Source organism: Arachis ipaensis, chromosome B1 (assembly GCF_059453495.1).
Source record: "Arachis ipaensis isolate K30076 ecotype BB chromosome B1, ASM5945349v1, whole genome shotgun sequence".
Taxonomy (NCBI): Eukaryota; Viridiplantae; Streptophyta; class Magnoliopsida; order Fabales; family Fabaceae; genus Arachis; species Arachis ipaensis.
In genome coordinates this window covers 42,074,125-42,094,507 of record NC_142436.1, presented here as the reverse complement: position 1 = coordinate 42,094,507, position 20,383 = coordinate 42,074,125, and the positions used below count along the sequence as shown (strand labels likewise).

The window sequence follows — 20,383 nt, the reverse complement described above, 5'->3', positions numbered from 1 at the left end:
TGGCACTTACTACACTCAACATTCCCTTTAAATGTATGATGAGTAAAGTCTTTACCATGTGTCATCTATTGAAAGGCTAGTCAATCTTTTGGCTATGCTTAGCCACCTATTGTTAGGCCACCAGAGACCTCACCATATATATATATATATATAGATGGTACATATAGAGATATGACCATTGAACTGACTCAATTTGAGAATTTCTCATAGTTATAATTACTGCATATTTATCAATAGGATATTCTCAAAATGAACATAGTAATAGAGTTCTTTTGACTTGCGACTATCATAATAATTGACAATGTATTTATTATACTTTGATTCCGGACACCTAATATCCTAGGGTGCTAGTTGAATGGACATTAGGTATGATTTAAATACTTGCTTGTAGAATTAATGATTAGTCAATAAAGAATCCATCAACTCTCTCGATAAAGAATTTGAGCTCTATGATTATAATGACTGAGATAAGTAAAACCTTAGCCAAAGGGATTGAATGAATAAAAAAATGAGTTTCTTAAGTCATTCACAGTTCATTATAATAATAGTAACAAGTTAGAGTTTGACAATTAAACCATACTCTAAGAGTTAACCAATAGTTAAAAAGATGGAAGAATTATACTTTGTTCTTCTCAAGTTTTTAGTAAAAATATATTACTTCATACTATCGGGTCTTAAGGAGCGTTACTAGACGCCAACCTTAATTAGTAAATTTAGTATGACTAATTTACTACCTGCTTAGTATTGAACCTATGGGGTCACATACTAACAAGTGTTCTAATCTTTGCTGTTGAATTATTTAATTATTATTTTGATTTGATCAAATAAATAATTATATTAATTCAAATAGAATATTATTGTATTCTTTGCTAGCACAAATAACATAATAATAATTTGATAATTGAGAATATTAAATGAGATTTGAGAATAATTAGTTATTCTATTTCTAAATTTGAATTATAAGTTTGGATGAGATTCTAACTGATTCTGTTTCAAATTGTTATGATATGATTCATAAATTTGAAAGATTCAAATTTAAAATAATAAGATATGATTTAAATTTGAATTGGGATTCAAATTTAAAATCAGTAATAAATCTCATGCTATATATATGTATGCCAAGAGAAGAGAATAAAAACACAAGAATTTTATTCCTTTACCTCTACACACATAAACGTATGTGAGTCTAATTCTTGGAGAAGAATTTTATGGCGTGCAAAGAATTGTAAGAGGTTTTTCAATTTAGATCAGATATCTATTGGTCAAGGAGTTGACAGCAAAACTTAACCTCAGTGTGGATATGCATAGAGTCTTCGTACAATTGAAGAATAAAGTTTTTACTAAAGCGTTCAAAGGTATCTAGATCTGATATATGTATTATTTCTAGAATAAAATTTAAACACAAAATAGATCTTTAGGATTACTTTCTTTTCTTCCATTGCGTGTTATGAACACATAGTAATTCTTCAGTGGTATCAGAACTTTGACTTTTTTTGTGTTTAAATTTCAATCCTATTTTCTTAAAATTTGTGAATTAATAGGATTAATTCAATTTTTTTTAAGCATGTGATGCCATTATTTTCATCGAGATGGTTTTGTAATAACTTAATGATTAATTTATTTTAATTTTAATTATTTAATTGTAATTAAATTATTATTTTTCATGGTTATGATTTTAGTCAAATTTTATTTGATTTTTTTTTATATCATGACTTTACTTTGGAACGTCACTTTAAAGGAATAAAAATATTTATTTTTATATATAAGTATATATATAAAAGTCAAATTTGATTTGATAGTTTGGTAAGGCTAAATATTAGTCTATTAAAAATTAAATTTTGATTTAAATGATATATTTTGGACACTATAACTTTAGAAATTAGTTTTTTCTAATGTTCTTGATTATACGGCCTGACAATCAGGAGTTCTATTTTTAAGATAATAATCAATATATATATTTAATATATTAAGAATTTAATTTTATATTTTACTTAGACAATCTAGGAGTATAAAATTTAATCCATGAATACTGGTAGAAATTCTCTAACAATGGAGAGAAGTCCTAAAAGTTAAGAGATTGCCAAAAATAAATTTATCTCTTGTTTACAAGGAGCGGCCTAACAACCCGAAGACTTGTACTCATGGATAAAATTTATTTATGCATATGATGATGTATAAGGATAATTAATTTTATACTTGAACCTAGACAACCTAGGGGTATAAAATATAATTCAATTAAATAATTGTCTGACAACCAGATAATTATTTGAGATTATAATTATATGAGATATAATTTAATCATATTTATTTAGAATAGGTATGAGTAACAACTTGACAACCAAGATACTCATTCATGATTCTAAATAATTTTAACTGAAATATAGATTTCTTAATTTACTTTCATATTTTAAATTTTTAAATATGTCCACCTTTTGTGTGGCATACTTGAAAGTAATCTATTAAATACAATTTGAGAATGGTATTTTTAAAAGTTTATCATTCAGATGATAATCCTACTAAAATAATATCCTCCAGTAAAATTGGTTATGAAACGGTTAAAACTTGTGAAGTATTTGTAATATTATTTTACATGGGTTGTTTTGACAATCATAAGTTTCAATTTCAAAGGCATCTTCCCACTATTCATTACTGAACATCTTGAGAAGATGTATGGTGCCCAACGTAAGAAAGTATGACTATCAAAAATTTTGTTTAAACTAGTGGGAGTATTGGACGATATATTTTGAATTAAACAACTTTAAAAGTTGAAATGCCATTAGGCAAATAGTTTTAGCGAGATTTGTTCTTGCAAATATTCTGAAGATTTATTTTATTACAAACAATTTTTAATTGGCCTTAATATGATAAAGGTTAGTGATATTTTTGAAAATGCTCAATATGAGTATTAAGGATGTGAATCAAAACTGCTCTTAAGGGTTAGTTTGACCAATAATAAAGATATCGAGTATTTTTATTATAAGAACCTAAAGTAAAATCTCTAATATACAATTGATATTTTATTGAATAGAGAATGAGATTCTCTCAATGCACAAATACTAGCTATATGTACTCTATCATGTTTAAAGAAACATAGAATTTGATTTAGCTGAGGATCCCTGTTTGTTAAATATTTGGACTACGTTTTAGAAATGTTACTAAATTAACAAATTTTTTAGTAAATCAGTTTTTTACCTATATGAGATATAGAAAGGGCATAAGCCAAAACCTCAAGAAAATTAGAGTTTGAAAATGTCTTATATGTGTTAAGAGATTGCACAATAATAGAATTGATATTAGATCTGATAAATGAGATTTATTGGTTACTTTAAAGAAATAATGAGTATTATTTTTATCACTCTTCTTAAGACAAAGTGTATGTGATAAGAGGTTGAACTCTATTTTTGTTAAGAAAAAGAAATTTCCTCTCAAAGGAAGATAAGGTGAACAAATAGAGGATATACTTTCTTTTGAAAGTATAAAAGGTTTGATTGTCAAACTAATTTTTTGAAAAGTAGCCTATTTGTATAATGATACAATTTTATAAAGATAAATCTAATGGTTACTTAGATTTTTCATAATCATGTTCAATAAGGATTGTCCTTAAAATAAAATTATGCACTATTGTAGTGGGAGATTTCATGTTTTGAAAAAATGTGATATTTATTATGCACTAGGGATATTTTGTAAAAAGGTCAAGCACATATGCTCAAGAGCTAAGGTGTTTAAGGTCAAAAGAGTTTTAATAAACACAAATGTGCATTAAAAATTATAAACATGATTGATTGACTCTAGTGCAAGTGAAAGATTATTGAGATAATAGTATACCCAAGATCCAATCTATCATGATTGGCTCTCGTGCAAGTGGGAGAATGTTGGGAATAAATTGTATGACCACAATCCAATCAATCATGTGTCAAATAATTTGTTATTGTTATTATATTAAAATCTTAATATAATAAGGTCCTTGATTAAATTTAGAGATTTATCATTGTGATAGTAATCATAATATTGAAAGATGAATCTCTTATAATTTAATCTAAATTATTCTTGATCATAGGATTATTAAAAAAGGACATTATAATCCGAAAAGATCAATATATATATATAATAGTCTTCATTAGATGAAGATTAATAGATCTCTTTAATTAAATTATATATATATATATATATGGTGCATATAGAGATATGACCATTGAACTGACTCAATTTGAGAATTTCTAATGGTTATAATTACCGCATATTTGTCAATAGGATATTCTCAAAATGAACATAGTAATAGAGTTCCTTTAACTTGTGACTATCATAGTAATTGACAATGTATTTATTATACTTTGATTCCGGACACCTAATACCCTAGGGTGCTAGTTGAATGGACATTTGGTATGATTTAAATACTTGTAGAATTAATGATTAGTCAATAAAGAATCCGTCAACTCTCTCGGTAAAGAGTTTGAGCCCTATGATTATAATGACCGATATGAGTAAAACCTTGGCCAAGGAGATTGAATGAATGAAGAAATGAGTTTTTTAAGTCATTCACAGTTCATTATAATAATGGTACAAGTTAAAGTTTGACAATTAAACCATACTCTAAGAGTTAACCAAGAGCTAAAAAGATGGAAGGAATTATACTTTGTTCTTCTCAAGTTCTTAGTAAAAATATATTACTTCATACTATCGGGTCGTTAAGGAGTGTTGCTACACTACAAGAAAAATAATTTTTAGCGGCCATTTATTTTGCTTTTAGCGGCAATAAAAATAGCCACTAATACATTTACTGGCAATTAGACATTAGCCGCCTTATGCTTTGTCACTAAACGTTTTAGCGGGAATTATAACCTTTGCTGGTAAAGACCTTTTTAATGGTCACAAAAAGTATATAACTTTTAGCGGATATTTTCTTGGCAATCTATATGGCCACCAAAAGTAATTCTAAAATTGTAATGTTATTTACTTTTAGCGGCCATTACTATTGCCACCAAAAGTTATTCTTGAAGCATTCCCTGTTTTCAGAGAAGGTACAAGATTCGGGGAACTCCGCTTAAAGGTAGGGATGAAATTCAACACGAAGTTGGATTTTAAGGAGGTTGTGAGGGAGTACTCCATACAGGAAGGTAGAAGAGTTTGGTTCAAGAAAAATGATAACGTAAGGTGTCGGAATTTATGTAAAGGTGAGGAATGTCCTTGGGTTATCTATACCTCTAAGGATAGTAAGGGTGTTTGCTGGCAAGTTAAAACCTTTAATGATGATCATACCTGCTCAAGGGAGACAAAAAATAGATAGCTAATAGAGGGTGGGTAGCAAGCAAGTTGGTAAAAAAGCTTAGAAAATTTTCAAATCTGAAGAACTCTGAAGCTTTAACATACTTCAAAAGCAAATGTGACTTGGACTTGAACAAGTCTTCTTTAACAAGAGCATTTGGAGATGCAAGGCATATTGTGTATGGTGATGCTATTGTACAATACAGGATGGTGAGCGACTATGGTAAGACTCTGCTGAAGTACAACCTTGGTTCAACTGTGCGCATTTCAACAATTCCTCATCCCAATTCCGAAGAAGAGCCCACTTTTGACAAGATGTATATTTATCTGGTTGGATGCAAAAATAGGTTTAGTGCGGGCTGCAAACCTCTAATAGGGCTTGATGGAGCATTTTTGAAAACAAGATTTGGTGGACAAATCTTGGCAGCTATTGGACAAGACGCCAATAATCATATCTATGTAATTGCATATGCCATTGTCTCAGTGGAGAACACGGAGAACTGGAGGTGGTTCCTTAAGTTGCTGCATGAGGACCTAGGGAGTTACAAAGAACATGGATGGTGTTTCATTTCGGACATGCAAAAGGTAACGATAATTGTTATTTAATGGTTCTTGTATTTCAATAAGTGTTGTATTTCAGTAGTTGTTGTATTTCAATAGTATTTGTTGCTTGCATGGGTCTGTTTCAATGGTTGCCGTTGCTTGTATGGTTCTCCTTGCAATATGTTTCTTGCATGGGTCTGTTTCAATAACTGGTGTGTTTCAATTTTTGTTGTTGCCTGTATTGGTAGGATGAGATAGGAGTACTATTTAATAAGTCATGGGGATGAATTTGCTGTCACTTATACATGTGCAGGGACTTATTTTATGTCACTTATGTAAGGTTGGGGACTATTTTGGGTCGCAATATTGTAAGTTACTAATCTTAGTGATTTTGTGCATGGGCTAATTACAACTGTCCAGGAGATCATGCCTGATGTCCACCACAGATTTTGTGTATGGCACTTGTGGAGAAACTTCAATAAACAGTGGAAATACAACGAACTTAGAGGATTACTGTGGAAGTGTGCAAGATCTACTACCACTACTACATAATTGATTTTTACTAACATTTAAAAAATGTTACCAAATCATATTAAAATGTTAGCTATGTATATTAGTAACATTTTAACAAATGTTAAATATACCCTATGTTACTAAAGAGTTTTACTAATATTTTTCTAAAGATTTAATAATATTTAATAAAAATGTTACAATAGATCTTCTATAGTAATATTATGAGAAATGTTACAATAGATCTTTCTTAGTAACACTTAAAGAAATGTTACAATAGATATATTTTGTAACACTTAGAAAAATGTTACCATAGATATTTTTTATAACACTTAAAAAATATTACAATAGATATTTTTTGTAACACTTCAAAAAATGTTACCATAGATATTTTTTGTAACACTTAAAAAATGTTACAAAAGATCTTTAGTAACATTTTTTTACTTATATTATACTATTTTTTATTTTTTATTTTATATTATACATAATATAAATATACTAAAATTAATTACTACAACATGAAATATTTCATTAAATTCACAAATTCACAAAAAAAAATTTATAGCCTCTTTCATTAATCAATAATCATTGTACAAATTTGCTTCGTGATGCAAATAAAATGGAAAAAAAATACTTATAACACTTAAACTCTATAAACATTCCATATAAAAAAGAAAAGAAAAAGTGATACTATCTACATAAAAAACTTAGTCTTTATACTAATCCTAGAAAAATGTATTTATCTGCTTGACTAGCTCATCACTGCGACAACTTATTACCATTCCCTTAAACCAGTCAACCAAGTTCATCTGATGCACATCAAACAAAAAAGCAATAAGAACTCATATAGTGGGCAGAAATAAAACCTGAAGAAAAATAATCATGGAATCACCTCTGCAGGTGGTCCAAAATCCCAAGTAAAGTTTCAACTTTTCAACCATTCACCTCTAATAAAATAAAAGTAAAAAATAAAATTGGTTATTAACATGATCTTCCTGACCTAACTGATAGCTATCTACAAGCTACAACAAGAAATTTGTTTTCGTTAGTTGCTTAGGCAGTGTAATCGGAACCATTGATCATTTCTAATATTTAGATCTTTTAGTTGAGAAAAAGTAATATATTGCCCTTTTCTAATTCTTACATAGTTTTTCATCAGTTGTTGCATCCTACTATTTTTTGTCCCCATTCTTACTTATTACCCGTCTAGCCTAACAGCTACATATCCTATACAAGCAGGACGAATATTCGAAAGTTAATATCTCAATGCAACTGGCAAATAAGTAGGTCTTGGACATACTAAAAAACCATAGTCAAGTAACACTGTAAAATTACAAACAGGAGAAAAGTTTCAGGCTTTTCAACTTTTAATCAGTATAGCAATGAAGAATCTCATTGATTTATCCTAATATTCTTACCTTATCCAAACAGTTCCCATATAATTGTTCAAAAGCCATAAATTCTGAAGTTTGAGAGGAAATACCACCAATTTCTGCAGAACAAATTTCTGCAAGGCCATAAAAATAAAAGGGAATTAAGAGAGGTACAGAAATCAATAGCCAACTCAAATGAATGTATCACTTTATTGGTTGGCTTCGAACCGGTGAGTTACTCATGAGCAACTAACACATTCTTTTCTTATTAAAGAAAAATCAAGACAAGTGGATATTATTTGACATTTATGGCTTCAAAATTTGATAATGCAAGTAATATGCTGAACATGTAGACTCATAAAATAAAGACATTGTATGATGACCATTCAAAATAATATACTGTGGGGAAAATGAGGTCTTTAAAAGAAAAGAAAAGAAAAAGAAACTCTCACATCAATTGAATAAGCAGTTCCAAGCACAAAACTGATGAAAAGAGCCCAAAACAATGGCCATGAACCTACAATCCAACCAAGCCAAAAATTCTATAAAAGAGAACAAAACGGTAAGCCTCTTTCCACCATTTCAGTAAAGCTTGTCTTGGAAATAGTATTGAATCTATATGGTACCAGAAATGAAAATGATGCAACAATTGTGACACCAGTTCCAACGGAATATTCACCAGATGCCAATGGAAGATATGGCTTGTTTATCTGCAATAAGATATACAGATCAATAATAAGACAAGGCACATGGAATTTCTCTGGAAAAGTTTGACAGCTATAAAAAGTTGTGTGTTGTTATAACTTATAACCACATCAAAGTTACAATAATATCTAAACCAGAATATGGCGGTCAAAATCATATTAACTATTCCGTGCTCAAGTTGCAAGAACACCTGTTCACACCCAATATATAGGCTTTTGACTATCCTACTTTGGTGAGTTAACTGATAAATCACATAGCAATTCTACTTGAATAATTCAAAAGCCAAGTACAAAAGAAAAGCATTTATTAGTCATCGAGATTTTTATATCTATTAGCAAGATCCATACCTTGTCTATTTCAATATCCGACAATTGATTCAATCCAACAATATAAATATTCATAAACAAGGCAGCTACCATAGCCTGAAACGAAGAAAACTCTAAAATGCATTACTAGACTAGAAGGACATAACAGAAACTTTTAGCCATTTAAGAGAAACAACACACTTCAGTGGCTCACCTCCAACACACCAGTAAAAAATAGAGGAGATATGTCTGATGATTTCTGCACTGCTAGGAGAGACAATGTCTTGGCTTGAGACAGCTGGGTAAGGCATGGCTGAAAGGAGAATCCCAAAGTTGCTCATGGTACTGGTACTTGCTTGACTCCTGCAACTGTAGCAAACAATGAAAAGAATAAAAACACATGCTAAAGCTTGAACTGTTAATCATCATTGCTAGAATGAACAAGACATCCTTACATCACGCATCAGAAAAATGAACCCTCAATCTTAAGACATTTTGAACTCAAAATAGATGCAGCTCCAAAGCGACCAACAGCTCAAGACATCCTTGTGTCTTTGATAGTCACACAGATGCAGCTCCAAATTGCAAATGATATGAGTTTATTATTATTTCACCCAAAAACAAATATTATTCTTAAACACAACCAATTAACTAAGAAGAGTGGCCTGCTTTCCTAAAATTCTTTTAGCACGAGATTACAAACAATCAGCTCAGTAAGTTTTAGTAAGAACAAAAAGAAAATTTCATCTAGCTGCCATGCAAATCAAAACCAGCTCGAGTATTTTTTAGTGCTTCTTTCAGTGATCTAAATTTCTGAGATATCAGAGAATTTTAGATTTCATACCTGACAGATGAGTTTCAACTCGTGGAGAAGCTCCTGTGAAAATTCTGTGTGATCCCTTAACGGCATACTAGGTGCTACCTTTGCCCCCAAAGCTAACAAATATAACATTCAGTACAAGAAATTGTATGTCATTGTCAACCAATTATTTACTTGGTTCATCAGATGCTAATCTATACACTAATGTGAAACATAATAAACTGTGCCATAAATGATGAGTATAAAGGCAAATAATAATGTAACTTTTCTCCTATAAAATGCTTGAATCAATTTATGCTCATCACTAATACAAAGGAGCCTATTCAAGCACTTCACTAATTTATGCCTATACTTGTTAATTACATTATCTAATGCAAATAATATGTGAAATCTGAAAATTAAAATTTAAAAGATAAAAAAATAATTTTTGCACCCTAACTGCAAAAAATATAACAAAAAAAACAAATAAAACATTTTCCATAAATTATGAACTGAGACTAAATTGAAAAAATAATAGAAACATAACACTAAATCTAGAAAAAGAAAAGGAAAAAACCATATTGAAAAAGGACTTTTCATGAGAGGACCAAGGGAAGTGCTAAACAATAACCCTTGAGTTATTATTCTTGTAAGAACTAAGAAGTGGTAGCACTAGCTGCATTCCTTTAGAAGCAAAAGAAAATTGACATTAAATAGCGTTTGTAAGATTCTAACTGATTTTCCTTGCTATATAGTCCTTGGGAATTCAACCATTTGGAGATGTAATCATGACACTTGAGTTGTAACTAAGCATCATAAATAAATATAGATATAGTAGTCTTAACACCCATTAATTTCACTACTTAGATACACTTTCTAGTGGGAGTGGATTCTCTCCAGTGGAAAAAAAATTGGATGGTATTCAGTAGAAAATCTCATTCTTCATTGTTCTCTCTCTTTCATTTATTTATGGTCTCACTTGTAGAATTAAAGGTGAGAGATCACATTTTATTCTCTCCAGTGACAAAAAAAATAGAAAAGATCCATTTCCCTTTCTAGTTTGTGTTCTTGGTACTGAAAAGTCACACCACCTATCTCCATGTCTTCTTCTTCTAAGTGGCGTGGCAAGGCTATAATCCATGTCCACTTCTCAGCTATTATCTTCAAGAAAATTGATCTTCAGACTCTAGTAATAAGCATTATTTATCTTCATTAGATATTCTATATTTTGAGCATGTTTAATTAAGTTTAATTTGATTAATTACACAGAAAATATCACGTAAATTTACAAGGAGATATTTCAGAAACAAGTATAGAAATGAACATTCCTTAATTGAACTCATAATTGCTACCACATTATCCAAATATTAAAACGACAATAATCATATTAGTAATGTGCAGGATTTCAGCTCAATGTAAGTGCATGTTTGAGCGCCATTATTTTATTAAAAAAAAGATCTTCTTTCAATGAAAAAAGATCTTTTTTATTTTTTAATGTGTTTGGCAAATTTCTAGTAGTAAAAGTAAAAGCACTAGTAAAATAAAAAAAAAAGATCTTTTTTGAGAAGCTGTAATTTACATCTTTTTTAAAAGATTTTTTTTTTCTTAAAAAAAGATATTTTTCATGTAATAAATGAACAAAAAAGTACTTTTATATTGTTATACCCAAACATAATTAATAGATAAAAATACCTTTTTACATGAGATATCCAAACATAAAATTACTTTTACTTCTCTATAAAATCTTTTAAAAAAAGATAACTCGAAAAAAGATCTTTTTTTAAAAGCTCACCCAAACAATCCCTAAAGCAAAGAACAGAATAATTAAAACCTAAACTCAAATAAACAACTTAATTAAAACCTAAATTCAAAACCTAACTACTAAATAACTAATTAAAAACCTAAATTAACTAATAATTATACATCAAAATTAATTACAGATTAATTATCAAGTAAAGATTAAAGAGGATTGAAGGAGCAAGAAGATAAGGGATGAGCAAACGATGGAACCGGCGAGAAGATGACTACGCAGGGAGAATATGATGGCGCAGGCGAGAAGAAGACGGCGCAATGACAGTGCAGGCAATGAGAGGATGAACCAGAGGCGAGAAATTACTATGCATGATTCAGATCTGAATCGAAATCAGCAATAGATAAGAAATTGAAGAACTGAGTGAATAGAAAAAAGTTAAAGAAGAGAGCACATGCTTACCAAAATTGAGAGGAGAATCCGAATCTGGAGAATGCTCAGATTGCGATTGAGATCGAGGAAGAAGATGAAGTGTAGAGGAAGGAGATGCGATGGAACTTGGGAGTGGTTTTGTCGGTGGTTGTGAACTGTAAAGAAAAGAACGCGAAAGAGATTAAAAAATAATGCTTTAGTGTAATTTTTACTTCTTTACACATTTGGTAACATTTACATCTAATTTTTCTTCTTTCTTTTAAAAAAAATATTTTTTTAACATTTATTCTACAAATGTTACTAAAAGTATAATTTTACTAGTATAGCTAACATTTTAAAAAATGTTAGATAAAAAGTGTTAGTAAATATCTAAATTCTAGTAGTGTACTCAAGAGGGATTGTTAAAAGAATGATGAAAATTCAAAGAGCTAACAAGGAAGCATGGGAATACATTTCCAAATGGCAAAGAGATGCATGGAGTTGGGCCTTCTTTAGCAACAAACCAAAATGTGACAACATATGTAATAATGCTTGTGAAGCCTTCAATGCCAGAATCAAGGAAGCAAGAGCCAAACTGATTATCACACTACTCGAGGAAGTTAGAATGTATATCATGAGGACAATTGCTCAGAACAAGCTGAAATTCAAGAACCATGTTGGCTTACTAACCCCCTGTTCAACGTAGCCTCTTGAAAAAGATTAGGAATGAATCAAAGAATTAGGTGCCAATGTGGTCCGGAGATGCAAACTATGAATAATTCGAGGCCCGTGGTTAGCCAACCAATATGGCAATGGACTTGGGAAAGAGAATATGCACATGTAAATTTTGGCAACTGAATGGTAATAATTTATAATTTAATTGTGGTTGTTATTTTTATATTGTAATTGTGATTACTGTTATACTTTAGTTGTGGTACTAATTTTTAATTGTGATTACTGTTCATATAGTAAATGTGATTACTATTATACTTTAGTTGTTGTTGTTGTACTTATTCTGATATTGTAATTGTGGTTCCTTAAGTCATTGTGGATTGCATGCTGAAATTGGTTCCTTAATTTTTTGGGTGCATTTTATTGATTTGAAACAAGGATGCCCTATGTCCATGCTTGTGTTGCATTGGCTAGGACAGGCAAATAGCATGAAAATTTGTCATAAATGGTTGACAATTGATGCATATAATGATACATATGCATTTCATATCAATCCTATTCCTAGTCAGAAATTATGGGAGAAGTCGATCTACAACAAACCACAAGCACTCAAGTTTAAGATGCTAGGAGCACCCAAGAAGAAACGAAGAAAGGATGCTGATAAAGGCCCAGTTGGAGGCAAGAAGCAGAAGATCGCCAAGATGAAGAGGGTTCTTGCCGTCATTGTGGTGGTAAGGGTCACGACAAGAGGAATTGAGCCAAGAAGAAGGCTGACGATGAGGCTGTAGCTGTTGCAGTTGCTGCTGCATCTGGTGAAGCTAATACAGGTACTCAGCAACAACCTCCACCTGCTGCAACTGAAGTACAAGATGAAGGCAATGCTACTTAGATTGAGCTTGGCATGAGTCAACCCAATGTGTCAAAAAATAAAAATGAAGACTCTCAGCAAGTACTTCAATTATTGTTCTCTGTTATTATTGCTTTATATATTTATTTTCATCTCATTAAACATTGTCCTACAGGTTACAACAGCTGTTGTGCAACCCAAATGTTTCAAATGCTCCTCCACCACCCACTGTTCCAATTTCAAATACTCCACCACCACCAATTGCTCGTATCGATCCAATGGTTGGTGCATCTGCAGCTACAACTTCAAGGTTGCGTAACATCCTGCGTTTTGTACCAACTCCGGGGTTCAAACCACCAAGAAATGAACATTTAGCTATTTTCTATTGAGACATTTTGGTTTTAAACATTGAACTCTATAGTTTCTGAGTTTCATATGTCAGGGTGTATGTGTTTTGGTTTGAGTTAAATACTCTGTTATTTTTTTATGATGTCTAGTTTGATACAGACAAATTTGAAAACAATTAACATAAGCTGCATATTATCATCGAATGCTTAAAATCTTATTATTGTTCCTTAGCTTCATATTCCTTCATTTCTAAATTATAATTAGCAACAACAATAATAAAATAGAACATTGTGTTATCATTTCTATTCATTTGTTCATAGGATACAACAATCACAACTTTTTTGTTACACAATATTCAAATGACCTTCACTACTTCCATGCTACACAAACAACAATCACAATTACTAACAGAACAATAACCAACAACACAGAAAATGCTAGTTTTAGAGCCCTAACTTCAAACTCCAAGCTTCCAATCTTCCAAGCAAATTTCATTCTCCACTCTTCTATTTCAAATCCAAGATTATCTCTGTCATTTACTTCTTCATCTTAACAAAAATCACTTACATTGTAGTTAGACAACTATAAAATGGTCTCCTTAGATTCGCCTCTGTTCCTGACCATTTGAGGACAGGTCTGCTATCACACCCACACCTATCTGGAAGTCGTTCATGACTATTTCTAGTGGTTCTCCTCCCTCAGCTTCTCTCGAATTGTAGGTTACTGGAGCTACTAACTTGGTTGCTACCTCCACCCGTCATAACCCATTCAAACCACGCTCAACAATGACAAAGAAGATAAAAGAGAGCAGAGAAGAAAGAGTGGTTTCTAATAATAAATTTGGAATTAGGGTTATATACCACTTCATAGACTAAATTGAGTTAAATAACGATAACAGTCACGTCAAATAGACGTTATCTATCCAATGCGGCGCCTCTCCACACGTCATCACGCCATTTAATAAATATTAAATTGTGGTTCTTGTGTACCCAAGAAAATAAAACATGTTTTCCTGTTAGTTATATAGTAGAAAATTAAACCATCAGATTGGAACCACAAAGCAAAGTCCTACTGCATGGGTAAAGAGACACTTGTGTATGAACATAATTTCTCTGTGAATAAAGTAATTAGCATCCCGACTTGAAGGTTGCGTCTATAATTTAAATTAATTAATAGCAATGTAACATGGCATAGATATGCAAGTTTAAAATTATTCAAGACCCTTGAGATACCTAGACCTATATATATTTCAAATATGCCAGAAAAATTTTGCCTAATTTATGATAGATAACCCGGCTGGCAAATTAGCTACAAATAATTGATTAAATTAAAGGTTTTGTTGATTGAACAGTTGTTCCATCTCCGAGTCCGGTTCCCAAATTACTTACACCATCCAATTGGTATAGCTCTGCTGCTTTGGATGCCTGATTCTCCGGTTTGTTCTCCTGCAACATCTTAACAAATTATAGCCATGTATCAGTACACAGTTCACAACATATACGTGCAATGGACTACTCATCAAGTTTAAGTTGTGGTTTCTAACATCATCCTAGCTCCCATCTTACTTGCATAACAATTTTAAGTCAACAACGTTTCTACCTGCAATAACTCGGTCATTTTGCCAGTCTTGGTAAAGTCAGAAGGTTGGGGAGCAGATGCGGAATTTTTCTGAGGATGAGATTGTACAGCTTGTAGAGGCTTAATTAAAACGGGTTGATTCATGTCATTGACTTTTTCTTCTTGTCTACAGCTTGGTTCCTTCAGTTGCGTCTTGTCACCTGACTTACTGTTGTCAGTGTCAATATCCATGGCATCTGATGGACTTTCGATCCTCTTGACAACCTCAGTGACCAACTGCTCAAAGGGTGCGTTAGGCACACTCATTGATTTCAGTTCTTCATTTGGCAGATTAGAAGACTGATGGTGTGGAACGGCTTCATATTGCATGCTGCTCGACAAGATGTTCTGGCCAGTTTGAGAGGTAAGTGCTTGATTTCCATCTGCTGCTGGAATTTCTTTGGTAACACGTGCTCCATTTCCTACAGAAACTTGGGCCATAACTTGAGACGGTGGAGTTGAAACTGGCAACCCATTTGAAAAATTGGCAGGTTGGAGTAAAGCAGGGACTATATTATGACCGGATATTTGAGTAGTAGTTTGACCTGCCACAGTAGGGACACTCTTTCCTACGGTGACAACCGAATTACTAGAACCAGTTGCCGGTCTAGGTACAAGAGGGAGTGACGGTGACCCATTCATTGCATGAATTTCATTTCTATTAATGTTTGCATGCTGTTCATTCCTTTCCTTTGGGAGAAGATTCTGAAACTGAGCAGTTCCAGAAGGGATGGGAACCTCATCTCTTCGGATCATTGGAACACCTGGAGCAACATCATTTTCAGAAGAGATAGGAACGTATCGTCCAGGCTTGAAGACTAGTCCCCTCAAAGTAGTATCAGAATCACCAACTCTTACACTGAGCAGATATCCAGCATCAAATACTGCCTCAATTACACCGGAAACTGCCTGGCCAATCATGGCATCATTTTCTTGATTCCTTTGAAAGTGTTGATTTCCCTTAGCCCCTTGATATCCAGGATGTACTACCGCTGGCTCACCACTGACAGAATTCAGCTTTTGCCTGTAACTATGTGAAATATAGGAACCGTCTTCTGAATCTGGTCGTGGGTACTTCCTTGGACGACCACGTTTGCGCTTCAAAGGCACATCGCCAGAACCATCTGGAGTGTTATTTTGGTTTTGCTGGTCCATATTATTATTTCTGCAACTCCAAGGTCTAATTACAAGAGAGACAGAGAGACAGAGAGAGAAAGAGGGGGGGGGGGGGGGGGAGATCAATAATCTTCTTGAGTGGATTAGGTATGCTTGGATTAGCTTATGCTAAAAACAGCTTGCAAGCAAAATATCTGAGGTTCACAAGAGTGACAACAAAAAGTGATTACAAATGCAAAATTCACAAACAAAAATATAAATATGTACTACAGCCAGCAGATAGGAACATAATTTTCTAAAACTATAAACAAAATTTATGTACTCTCTACTAGGATAATGATAAACCCGCCTCAAGGTAACAAGAGCTAACTTATTGCCTAGTGTTACCAAAAACAATATTGGTAGCATAAAGAGTATCATGGCTATTTGAGATGGTGTAAATGATTTGGTACTGTATATCAGCACACAATCTATCGTATAATATACCATTTTCCACATTCTACCTCACTATAAACAAAACTAGTTAATATTTTCCAATTTAATAAAGTTTGCAGCACACAAACAAATTGTTACCAATTTGAGAGATCTACACTAAGCTTGTTGCCACAAAGAATAGAAAAAGATTAGTGATACACATATGTACATGTTTCATATTTTTCATCTAGGCTTGCTTGGGAGAGTTTCAACCATCAGGAAAAATCATGTTTGTTTAATCATCTAGCTGATAGGAATTGAAAGAAAGAACAAAATAAACCATACGAGATGAAATGCATAACAAAAGTTTGACTAAAAACTAACTAAAATTTCAAAACAAGTGAAAGAAAGAAGTAAATGAAAACAAGTATCATAATTGGATGCAGGGAAAATAAACAGATATAATGAAGTATGCACAGCATAAAGAGTAAGTCTTAATATAAGAAACGTATAAATGACAAGAAATAATATAAAATACTAGAGGAATAAACCAGAGAATATAACATCATTAAGAATAGTTTGGATATTAAGCATTTGAGTATTTGACATAAATGGCTTGGCTAAAGACATGGCATTATTTAATCCATTTAGCCAACCCCACTTAACACTAGGAAAGAACTCACTCTTAGTCCATATTGTATGCAATCCATCCAAATTGTCATTGGTGGCAATGTTTAACAGAATATGCATTCAACCAATATGCAAAAAAGGATTAAAGACCAATCTTTTTAGAACTTTATAAGAAAATTATCATAGGACTCATTAATTAGTTGCGGGAGTTATGTTCATTAAGCAAATGTAGTAGGGATTAACTAGTTGTATTTGATTACTTTGAGCGTTTCTCTCGGAGATATTGTGGAGCTTCTAACACTTCCACTACCATTGGATATCCCACTTGTATTTTCCCCAATTTGTAGGGTTCCCAACAAAGTGCTAATGATTTCCCAATTAAACACATTTCTGGTATTTTATTAGTACCAGTTCAAACATATGTAACTGTAATCCATTGATGATTTAAAACATTCAATAAACATATACATATAATCTCAGTTCAGTCTCACTAGCAATACTTCATTTGCATTTTGAAACATAGAAACTCCATGTCACCTACTCAGCCCAAAGTATTCATTGCTGACAGTTTCTGAGCTCGATAGCCAAAATTCATTTATCATAATGCAGAAAACTGAAACTTTCAAAAGTTTGACATAGCCAAAGAAGTTATAGAAATATTTTAGTTTCTGCACAATAGCATTGTATTAACAAAAGATATGAAACCATGATTTTTTTTTTTTTAATGCATGCAAGCATGGCCATCCATGATTTTTTTTAATGCATGTAAGCATGGCCATTCAAATCTGAACCGGAGAAAGGAGGACTAAGAAAACGTGTCTTGATGAGGCTTTAGCAGCTGTTGGAGCAACTTTCCGTTTGAGAAAATGAAGTTTTGTACTAACTCTGACAGGTATATCAACATAATTATGAGCCAATATATAGGGAGGAAATAAGGGGTTTTCTATAGATGGAAGAGAGCAGCTCATAAAGGAATAGATTAAAAAGGAATGGAATAGAGTAGTATGGATCATGTCATCGTGTCAAATGAATTGTAAGTTTAATGAGTAAGGAAAAAGGGGATAATGACATTGCCTCCTTCCCATTCAAAAGGACTTTGAGTGGCAAGGGATGGAAACACCCTCTTTTTTAATCAATCTCAAATGCATTCTTAGAAAACTAGTCATTCACTTCCTTAATCGTTTCCCTCTATTGCATTCAAAGCCAGTAAACTACAACTAGTCAAGTACTCATTTGAGGGAACAAAATTTGACAGTATATTCAACACAGAGACACCAAAGCACCAAGAAAGAACAGAAAGGGCTACTCTACAGTCTACAGAATAGTAAATTAAATTGTACAGAAAAAGTGTTTCTAGCTATTGGACCTCTTTCAACGCTGGTAATATTGGCAGCTACACAAGCACGTGCAACAATTACCATCACTCAAGTCGGTTACAAAATAATAATAACAATTCAAGATAAGCATGATTCATGACCTAACAGTATAGTTATCAGAATCGAACCAGTAATCAAACCGGTCAGATTACTGAATTACTGGTTCAACCAGTAAATCATTAATTGAACCGATTAATTCGGTCCCACGTAAATAAAAAATATAAAATAGTCAAAAACTTAAAATTAAAATTTGAAATACATATTATCACTAACATTTTTACAACAATTGTCTCAATTTCTAAAAATAACTAATTTAGACTTGTTTATAACACTTCCCATAAAAGACAATTATAACTAGAACTTTCAAAAGCATATGATCATAAGTCCTTCATGCACAGAAAATGAACTAATTTCACCAAATCATTATTTGTCAAAGTCGTCTGCTGCAGATAAAGGGGATAGAAGAAAGCAATAGAGTTTCAAAAGTTTGAACCTTTAGTCCTTTAGACGAAAAGCTTAGAACCTGAGAAGTGCCAAATACTCCTAGTTTAAACCCTGCAAACAAAACCAAATCATCACAGATTATTCAACAGAATAAACATGAGCAGAACAATATAAATTCACAGAACAATTAACAAAACAGCACCAACAATATAAAAACAGCAGCTCAATTCACCATAATGATATTAAAACAGCAACAAATCAACCCTAAACCCCGATAATGAGAGAGAGAGAGAGAAAAAAAAAAGCATCAATCAATCACTAAACCTACATATATTACCCTGTAAAAACAAAATTTGAATAATCTGCCAAGAATCAACAAATTATAATCAAGAATCAACTGAATCAGTTAATCAACATCAGTTAATCAATTAATCAGTTAGACAAATTATAATCCAGTAACTGAATAACTTAAAAAAATTTAAAAGCTTACCTGATGATGTGAAGGCAAAACGCGGGCAGAGAATCGGGAGACCAAGCACGGCGAAGCAGAGACTGGCAAGGGGAGGCAGCAGCGCCGGCAGGCCCAGCCGGATGAGGATGCGACGACGACGACGAGAGACGCACACGAGCAACGAGACGCAGTGAAGGTGCAGGAGCTGGCGGACGCAGTGAAGACGCAGGGACGACGCGACGTGGACGGAGGTACAGACGACGCGTCAGCAGTGAAGGCGCAGGAGCTGGCGAACGCAGAGGAACCGGCGACGAGAGGCGACCGTGCGGTGTCGGCGACAGCGACTCTGTCAGAGGGAGAGGGTTGAGGCGCCACGTTGAGCTCCTCTGCGTTTGGCCCGTTTCAGATCTGTTTCAGAGTGAGAGAGCGAGGGAGTGGGTTGGGGATGGGATCCTTCGCTGGATTAGGGTTTTGTTTTTTTTAAGTTGAACCAGTCCGGGTTTCTCAAATCAGCCGGTTCATCGGTTTTTATTAAAGCCATGTGGAGCCAAATCAGTTTTCACCTGTTCTTTTTTTATTCGGTTCAATGTTTTCTCCGGACTAATCCCATGGTCCATTATTCACTAATTTTCTAGTCCAACTGACCAGGTCTATCCGATTTTGACAATTACGCCTGTCCAAAAAGGCAGTGAAGTCATAGTTTTTATTTTAATTCGTTAATCTAGTTCAAAATCGTAATTCGTTGAATCGTAAAATAGAACGTAAAGTAAAATACAAAAATTATGAAAAATTTGATAGCAAAAATAAATT

General features: G+C 32.7%; 2 protein-coding genes across 4 annotated transcripts; both read right to left on the bottom strand.

Annotated features, from left to right (window-relative positions):
- Positions 1–7,240: 7,240 nt before the first annotated feature.
- LOC107629220 (homogentisate phytyltransferase 1, chloroplastic-like) lies at positions 7,241–9,039 on the bottom strand. Its single transcript, XM_021120372.2, has 6 exons — positions 8,913–9,039; positions 8,741–8,832; positions 8,315–8,398; positions 8,141–8,230; positions 7,734–7,822; positions 7,241–7,262 (listed from the first exon to the last, which is right to left on the bottom strand). The coding sequence occupies exons 1-6, from the start codon at positions 9,037–9,039 to the stop codon at positions 7,241–7,243; spliced, it is 504 nt and encodes a 167-aa protein (XP_020976031.1).
- Positions 9,040–14,644: 5,605 nt separating this feature from the next.
- On the bottom strand, positions 14,645–20,028 carry LOC107629204 (uncharacterized). Of its 3 annotated transcripts, none has more exons than XM_016331925.3 (4): positions 19,613–20,028; positions 19,172–19,233; positions 15,125–16,322; positions 14,645–14,979 (listed from the first exon to the last, which is right to left on the bottom strand). In XM_016331925.3, the coding sequence occupies exons 3-4, from the start codon at positions 16,295–16,297 to the stop codon at positions 14,848–14,850; spliced, it is 1,305 nt and encodes a 434-aa protein (XP_016187411.1). In that variant the 5' UTR covers positions 16,298–16,322; positions 19,172–19,233; positions 19,613–20,028; the 3' UTR covers positions 14,645–14,847. The 3 variants fall into 3 exon arrangements, with proteins under 3 accessions (XP_016187411.1, XP_088357498.1, XP_016187421.1); XM_088501372.1 differs by having other exon boundaries at positions 15,125–16,452; positions 19,613–20,020; XM_016331935.3 differs by having other exon boundaries at positions 15,125–16,307; positions 19,613–20,014.
- Positions 20,029–20,383: the final 355 nt, after the last annotated feature.